Here is an 8472-nt window from a genome sequence, read left to right as displayed (position 1 = left end):
GGAAACCTCGGCAAAATGATATCATGCATAATATTTCTACAAATAACTAAACCATAATCTAAATAAGGAGATAAGTTATGTTAATGATAAGGGATCATTTATCAGGAGATATGTTAATAGCAAGGGATCGTTTATCAGGAAACACGAGAATCAGTTTTTTTCTTTTGGGTCCAAAGTCACCAGAATAAAAATTCACTGTAATAGTATTTTCGCCAAGTTGGTGGATGCAACCCATTTCTATGCCTTTGCAAGGAGTTCAATCAGATTTTTAATTCACCTCTCCTAAAGACCCTGCATCCCTATTAGAACATTCTTTTGAAAGTCATTTTGATATAGGTTCCTCTTCGTCCCAGAAGCGTTGCAAGGAGTTTCGTCATGTCAACCATATAAATGATTATTTGAGTGTTTATACTCATACAACTAGCATAACAAGAACAATAGTGCTAGTAATCCCTCAGGATATCCTAAGAAATGCATCATACATTAGATAAAACCTTACTGTGGCTATTATAAGAAATGCTGCGACAGGAAATCTCTTCATCCGAAATGGAGGAACAGAATAGATGGTGCCAAGGAAAAGACCAAGGCAGTAAAGAGAAGTAATGAAAGGACCAAAATTGAATCCAACAATCAGAAGACCAGCAGCAGCAAGCAATAACACCAAAAACCACGCAGACTTTTCTGAAAGATCTCCAGCAGCTATAGGCAAGTAAGGTTTGTTCACCCTGCAAGTTGAACCAGAAAATGAAACAACGAAAAGTTGATGTAAAGGAGTGCACTATGTTATCCAGGTGGTAGACATTAAATCCAGGAAAATTCTTTGCACTGTAGAGCAAGATTGATAACTACAAGAAGCATAACTATTAGACCGAGGTATGATGATGCACTAAATTAAATGGAACATAACATCATCTCTTACTTGTCAATACCAACATCATATATCTGATTAATGCCGACTATGTAACCATTTCCACATATGAGTGCTAGAAGTCCAGAAAATGCCTTCAGCAACAATGACCACCTTATGAGATTTGGATTCTCGATTAAAGCTCTGGTTACTAAAGAACTGTCAAACATTTGATCTTAAATCAGATGTTATCTCTAACAAAATTATACTCCCTAAAAGTCAAGAGTCACGCTGAAAGTAGAAAAAAGCAATTTGGTGATTGCTCACATAGATCCTAATGTTGTTCCACGTATTGTGTGGGGCCTCAGAAATCTCCAGAAGGCATCCCTGAACTGGGAAACTTTATTCAACAGTGGATCAGTTCCAGCAGCATCAACTTTAGAGCAGGCCTGACAAGATAATCTTTCATGTAAACTCCGTTAATCAGCATTTGTATTCTGGTGATCAGTACAAATGAAATTGTTGATCTCGACCACAAGACAAATAGTTGTGTCAGGCAATGTTATCCAAAGAGGAAGCTTCATTTGACTGATAAACATGATTATTATAAGGAGTACCACAGTCGACTTTGGACTAAAACCTAAAACGAATGTTCTTTTGGCAATGGCTAAATCACATTCCCCCTCGTCAATTCTCACAATTTCCAAATGTTCATACTTGAAAGGAGCTCTAAGCATCAAAGATGGAATTTTTAATTTAATTGCATAAATCAAATAGTTGAGGTATAAGGTAGTTAAAAATAGATGAACAGAGCATACCCAGATGGAATGGCGGGTGTAGGTTTTGATGGAGAGGCTTGGGAAGGAGAATTGGGGAGTGTGGAAGCCAGTTGAAGAAGGAAAGTAGTTGGAAGAGTTGAGGAATACGGAGGGAGTCCTGAAAGGGGGCAGCTTGTTTCTGCAGCTGGAACTTAAGGGAGAAGAATGAAGAGAAATCCTGAGTGTGAGGGATGAGACTGAAAGCTCCATGCCCGTGCAAGACTGGAATCTACTTAGCTGTGTTTGTTGTTGGTTGGTTTGGTGTGGAGTAGAAGGAGATGGGTGGGAGTAATGGTATTGTTCAAGTTGAAGACTTGTGGTGGGTGAGCTGTGAGGAGCAAGGCAGGGCCAAGGGGCGATGGAATCTCCCTCACTTGCCTCAAATTCATATCCTAAGAGTTAGTAGAGGAGATTTTGGGGTCATGTCCAATCCAAACACACTATCCATTTTGTCTATAACAACATAACAAAAGGCCCATTCTAGCTACAACGTAATGAGGACGGGCTAAAAGGGATGGCCCGTTCAGGCAAACATACAATAAACAGTAGCCCATACACCCACCACCACCACCATCGCCTTGTCTTGCAATGCTGATAAGATGAGAATGATATACAAACTTACACCGACTGACCCACTCCTCTCCAGTCTTCACTTATGACTATTGCAATGCATTAAACAACTTCCAAAAGATTCTTCGTCCAACAATAATCAAACAACCACATATTTCAATATACAACTCAAAAACAAAAACTCCACCATAGAGCATACTGCCAAATTAGCCCTTTTACACTACCCCACCCTTCATTTTAAAACATATATATTAACACTACCACACCTCTACATGAAAATGACATTTAACAGCATCTTCCTTAATTTCTCCTCCAGATGCTTTCTTTGGATGTTGACACAAAAATTAATCAGTCAGACAGACAAGGACACAACAACTCCCAACCATTTTTCATATATATAATATGGTTGTTGATTATTGTATAAACGTGTTTTGGATAGTGATGCAAAAGGAGGTTAGAGCAGGATAGATAGAATTATTCTGGGTTGATGATGTCATGACTTAGTTAAACCTTAGCATTTGGAGCATCTGCACTTGTGTTTTGCCTCCAAGTGGCAACCTTTCCTGCTCTCTCAATTTTACCATTTGACTTCACTTCATCCCCAGCACTATCAGTATTATTAGGACAAACAGTAAAGACCAACTTCTTCTTCTTGCAGTCTAATGCTCCAAACACAAATTATCCTAATCATTTTTACCCACTTCTCTACCTAATTCATTCCAAATCACTTAATCTAATCAATTATATTTGAAAAAGGTTCGGTAATTGGACTGACTGTTTGAGCAGGGTTGAGTTGAGACAACTAATAATCCAATTCATCTTCTCCTACACTTGGTTAGAGTTGGGACTTGGCTTTAGGTATATGTTAATAATCATTTCAACTTGTTAGTTTAAAATTAGCAACTTGCTTCCACATATTACTTAAACTGATGTTGACTGCCTTAAGAAAATCGAACAAATACAAAACGACACAAGAAATTGGTATGCTCATTCATGACTGCCACTGTTTGTATAAGTATAGAGCTATAGCCTATTTAACAAGTAAATACAAAGGCATCTTGACGGCACTTGTCCAACAATTTAGGCCCTTCAACATTCCCCCCAACTCCTCTACTCCTCAATTCCATCTTTCTGTAAACCCACAATGGAAATTCACTTTCAACAGCACCAGAAACTAAACATCCCACCATCAAAAACAACCAAAACGAAATCAAGGAACAAGAGTACCAACAATAACAAATTTGTTGGAGTGCGTCAAAGGCCTTCTGGGAGGTGGGTTGCTGAGATCAAGGACACAACACAGAAGATCAGAATGTGGCTTGGAACTTTTGAAACCGCTGAAGAAGCTGCTCGTGCCTATGATGAAGCTGCCTGCCTCCTGCGCGGCTCAAATACGCGCACCAATTTCATTACTCATGTCTCTTCCAATTCCCCTCTTGCATCCCGCATCAGAAATCTTCTCAACAGCAAGAAAAATGCAAATGCAAACACAAAAGCTAAGCCACAGAGCCAAGAATCATGCCCCTCTACTAGTCAAGACATTGATGCAAGTATTAGCAGCGATAACAGCACGGTGACTTCCTCAACTAGTCCAACTAGCACTGCTGATACCAACACAAGTTGTGAGTCCTTTTCATCTCATGAGATGCAAGATCGCGGCCAATTGTTTGATGATGTGTATAAACCTGATCTGACCAATTGTATGGTTGAACTTGATGTGGGCTTGGCCCACTCTGGCTCAGAATGGGGTTTTGATCATGGCCCCGATCAGTTTTCATTCACGCAAGAACTGTTAGACTTGCCTAAGAATGTGATCCTGAGTGAGAATTCTGACATGGAGTTATCAGAATTTGAGCGCATGAAGGTTGAAAGACAGATTTCAGCCTCGCTTTACGCAATGAATGGTCTGCAAGAGTATATGGAGACGGTGTATGATCCCATGGAAACCCTGTGGGATCTTCCTCCTCTGTATCCCCTGTTAAGCTAAAAGGAAAGACAATCATTTTCTGCTAAATTCTCACCTGGTGTTCTTCTGTTACTTCTTATTTGTTTCTCTTTCTTTACTCACTTTGTCCGGTTAGAAACATTGAGAGTGATATTTGGTTGAGGACAGGTTGAAAGTTTCCAAGTTATCAGCAAACCTTTTCCCAATGATGCGGGGATGAATTCTCCTTTACCAGTCAAACATTGTGATATGTTCAGAATCGGGGCAAAAGAGTAAAACTGCAAAGCTGCATCTGTATTCTCTGGCTGCAATTTTTGCTCTACATAGAACAACAAGACAAATCAACAAGATTAACTTAAAAGTTGGAAAATGAAGACTTGATGACTCGTATCAATCACATAATTTCCAGCTGCTACTTGTTGCGCACCCCTTCAATTCTACTTCTTTCCTTCTACAAATGCAATGGTATGCAGCCGCTTAATACTACAAACTGTCCTTTTAGATGACACAGTGAATTGTCACTGTATGGAAACAAATAAGCTAAACACTTGTCCTACATTTCGAGAAATGCGTACTCCTTTACTACACTGGCGGCCAATCAGTCTGCAAAGCAACTTTAATTTAACTTATTATACAATAATAATTTTTGTGCAATGAAAAATATAATGATCACTTATTGATAAGTAGGATCTAAGCCTAACCGTATGCTTGACTCTTCTTGCTCATCGGGGCGAGCATTAACAATGGAAGAAATAGTCATTGACTTGCTTAATTCTGATACGAGGTTTCACAAGAAGGAAAATGAAACTCATGATTTTAGCAATGACATCAAATGAATTGGGAAAGATCATAATAGCAATAACAAATTTCTTTTATTTTGGAATATAACTCCAAACAATCATAAGATACACAACGTAGGATAAGAGATGAAAAGAATGGTGACAGGAAACAAGTTATAACGTGAAGAGGAATGCATAAATTCACAGAACATATCATACATTAAGCACAAAACTACTTTCAGTACTCTTCCCCTTCATCTTCCTCATCCGCACCTTCTGCACCCACTTCTTCATAGTCCTTTTCGAGGGCAGCAAGATCCTCACGGGCTTCAGAGAACTCACCTTCCTCCATGCCTTCACCCACATACCAGTGAACAAATGCTCGCTTAGCGTACATGAGATCAAATTTGTGATCAATACGAGAGAAGACTTCTGCTACAGCTGTGTTGTTGCTTATCATGCAGACAGCACGCTGCACACGGGCGAGATCACCCCCAGGCACCACTGTAGGTGGTTGGTAGTTGATGCCACACTTGAAACCAGTTGGGCACCTGTATGTATAACCATGCAGATCAGTCAAGAACAAGACCAACTAAAATATCAGACGGCAAAATTATATTTCCTTTCCCCATCATGCAAATAAAAAAATGTCAATCAAGAACATACCAATCAAATACCTTAAACCATAAGACTATACCCCAAGAATGTCTAGATAGTTCTCAGGAAGAAACAGAATGGATGTTAGAGATACAAAATACAGAAAGAAGGGTATAAACTAAATACCAAAACTTAACTTTCACATAAAGTTTCTAAGTGATTGTTCGTACCAAATATTCATATTTGGATAAAATTTATCCGGGCAAACCGTAGCCTGGGGTCTTTGCATTCCTTTATCTTAGATATACTCGAGAAATTAAAACCTTAATATAATTGGGGGGTAATTCTTAGCTATAAAAGTATACTATTCTTGGAGTAATTGAAGCTTCAAGTAACAACTTTTTTGTGAGTTTAACATTGGAACTCACCAGTCAACAAACTGAACAGTCCGCTTTGTTTTAATACTAGCAACAGCAGCATTAACATCTTTAGGAACAACATCACCTCGATACATCAGACAACATGCCATATATTTCCCATGCCGTGGGTCACACTTGGCCATCATACTTGAAGGTTCAAATACAGCATTTGTGATCTCGGGAACAGATAATTGTTCGTGGTAAGCTTTAGCTGCTGAGATAACGGGTGCATAAGATGAAAGCATGAAATGGATGCGAGGATAAGGTACAAGGTTTGTTTGAAACTCGGTGATGTCTACATTAATGGCACCATCAAACCTCAAGGAAGTGGTCAAAGATGAGATGATTTGAGAAATTAGACGGTTCAAGTTTGTGTAAGTTGGCCTCTCAATGTCCAAGGCTCTCCTGCAGATGTCATATATAGCTTCATTGTCCAAAAGGACCACAACATCTGTATGTTCCAGTAGGGAGTGAGTAGACAAGACACTGTTATAAGGCTCCACCACTGCAGTAGAAACCTGAATACACAGGAAAGGAGATCAAGTCAATAAAACAAACTGTTGGAAGAATCAGGTTATTGAATATGCAGTACTGACTCCAACAAAATTACTTGAAAAGGAAAAGAAAAGAGAATAAAAACCTGCGGAGATGGATAAATAGTAAAACCAAGTTTGGACTTTTTTCCATAATCTACAGAGAGGCGCTCAAGAAGCAAGGACCCCAAACCAGAGCCGGTGCCACCACCAACAGCATTGAACACCAAAAAGCCTTGCAGACCAGTGCAGTTGTCAGCCAGCTTTCTAACCCGATCAAGACATAGGTCAATGATATCCCTACCCACTGCAACATTACATTATTATTGAGATGCAAATTAACACATGTTACAGAGTTGTCTGAAACATTGAATAATTACACCATAAGAACATACCTGTATAGTGTCCTCGGGCAAAGTTATTGGCAGCATCCTCCTTACCAGAAATAAGTTGCTCAGGATGAAAGAGTTGTCTGTATGTGCCAGTTCTTACTTCATCAACAACAGTGGGTTCAAGATCTACAAAAACAGCCCTAGGTACATGCTTGCCAGCCCTGGTTTCACTGAAGAAGGTATTGAAAGAATCGTTTTCGGTGCCAACGGATGTGTCACTGCAAGCAAAATCAGTTGTGCATTAGATTCCAGGGAATGAACATACAAAACACAATTTCTTCCGTTGTGGTATATTAGAAAAAAGGAAAATTAAAATGTTTTCAAAATGCACAACGGAAGTCATATACCTTGATTTCTGTAATTTAAATTGAAGAAACCTTTTTGTTTTGTTACTGGACAGTTTGGGCTCCTCAAGTTAATAACAAGAAACAACAAAGACAAAACATTCACCTTAACCTAACAGATACAAGGTCGTAAAATGTTGTAAGTTGTCAAAAGTACTATCCACAACAATGGCACTTTCATCTTTCCAGAAAAGCAAAGTTGACATAATCTGAAATTTGGACGCAAAGCTAGGCCAAAATGTTCTTTGAGTTCACAGTGTCACTAAGTGGCAAACCCACTTTCAACTTCAAAGTGCTCACTCAGTAGGTGAGCTACTTCCTAGTTCCTAAACTGTCAGATTTTCCTTTTTGGCATAATATTTAGGTTCCTGCAACCCGGTCTTATAGATAGAGTGACGAAGCAACGCCCAAAACTAACAATTTCATGCCCCAGTTTCTTTCCCTTTCAGGGTACACTGTTAGAGTTGCAAGCATCTCCTTCCGAGAGCCAAAGTTGCAAAATAAAATTCAAAAGAAAATGATATTAATAAAATAGAACAGTACAGATGGATCCAACAATCTTTCACAGCATGAAATACAAGTATATGGGATCAAACAACGGGATACACATGAAAATTCTATACCAGCAAATGCCTAGACAGAAACAGTTGGGGGGGGGGGGGGGGAAAAAAAAATGCATTAATTAGAACATAATCAGGCTGTAGGCGCTGGATCTACGAAATAGAAGTTAAAAGAAGTAGCAGCATTGGGCGTGGGCATGGGCGTGTGATTAAAAACTAAGAGTGCATCCACATTAGAAAGAAATCATAAATCCAAAGAGAAAATAGTTTATAAAATGTAAGAAGAGAATAGTGTACCTAGGCATCATGCCATCAGGCTGAATGCCATGCTCAAGGCAGTAGAGCTCCCAGCAGGAGTTGCCGACCTGAATTCCGGCCTGGCCTATGTGTATGCTTATGATTTCTCTCATCCCTGGAATTCAATTGAATTGAATTCAGTTGGTTGTGGGTTCTCGTCTCTATCTGGAAGAAATTTGAGAGAAGAGAAGTTGAAATGAAAGTTTGAAAAGAGTGAAGTGAGTGGAATAATGGGTGTGGGAGAGAGAGAGAGATCATAAGCGGGCAGGAAGGATAGATGAAAGTGGATTTAATGGAAGTTTTGGAGTCCGGATGATAGGCTAAGGCTATGCGGGACCAAAAACAGCTTTTAGTGGGCCTCTAAACAGCTG

General features: G+C 39.3%; 3 protein-coding genes across 3 annotated transcripts in view; 1 reads left to right on the top strand and 2 right to left on the bottom strand.

The window, feature by feature from the left end:
- LOC105159639 (homogentisate solanesyltransferase, chloroplastic) overlaps positions 1–2137 on the bottom strand; it is a 5542-nt gene extending 3405 nt beyond the window's left edge. Inside the window, exons 1-4 of the mRNA XM_011076758.2 lie at positions 1666–2137; positions 1175–1296; positions 920–1066; positions 482–725 (exon numbers count right to left, since the gene is read on the bottom strand). Coding sequence (XP_011075060.1) covers positions 482–725; positions 920–1066; positions 1175–1296; positions 1666–1875 — 723 coding nt within the window. The 5' untranslated portion in view covers positions 1876–2137. The remainder of the gene's footprint in view (positions 1–481; positions 726–919; positions 1067–1174; positions 1297–1665) is intronic.
- On the top strand, positions 3203–4904 carry LOC105159638 (ethylene-responsive transcription factor RAP2-11-like). The gene has a single exon (XM_011076757.2). It carries the CDS (start codon positions 3380–3382, stop codon positions 4220–4222), a length of 843 nt encoding a protein of 280 aa, XP_011075059.1. The 5' UTR covers positions 3203–3379; the 3' UTR covers positions 4223–4904.
- Positions 5031–8349, bottom strand: LOC105159636 (tubulin alpha-3 chain). The gene is made up of 5 exons (XM_011076752.2): positions 8102–8349; positions 6904–7118; positions 6616–6815; positions 5985–6493; positions 5031–5510 (listed from the first exon to the last, which is right to left on the bottom strand). The coding sequence occupies exons 1-5, from the start codon at positions 8212–8214 to the stop codon at positions 5198–5200; spliced, it is 1350 nt and encodes a 449-aa protein (XP_011075054.1). The 5' UTR covers positions 8215–8349; the 3' UTR covers positions 5031–5197.

Source organism: Sesamum indicum, linkage group LG4 (genome assembly GCF_000512975.1).
Source record: "Sesamum indicum cultivar Zhongzhi No. 13 linkage group LG4, S_indicum_v1.0, whole genome shotgun sequence".
NCBI classification, from domain to species: Eukaryota; Viridiplantae; Streptophyta; class Magnoliopsida; order Lamiales; family Pedaliaceae; genus Sesamum; species Sesamum indicum.
This window is presented reverse-complemented; position numbering and strand designations above follow the sequence as displayed.

Bases quoted from the DNA above. Each gene is read 5' to 3' on its own strand.
- LOC105159636 (XM_011076752.2), bottom strand. From the start codon at position 8,214: ATGAGAGAAATCATAAGCATACACATAGGCCAGGCCGGAATTCAGGTC. The intron at 6,816-6,903 runs GTATGTTCTTAT...GTAATGTTGCAG, and splicing joins TGCCCGAGGACACTATACAG to TGGGTAGGGATATCATTGAC. The intron at 6,494-6,615 runs GTTTTTATTCTC...CTGTGTATTCAG, and splicing joins CTATTTATCCATCTCCGCAG to GTTTCTACTGCAGTGGTGGA.
- LOC105159638 (XM_011076757.2), top strand. From the start codon at position 3,380: ATGGAAATTCACTTTCAACAGCACCAGAAACTAAACATCCCACCATCA.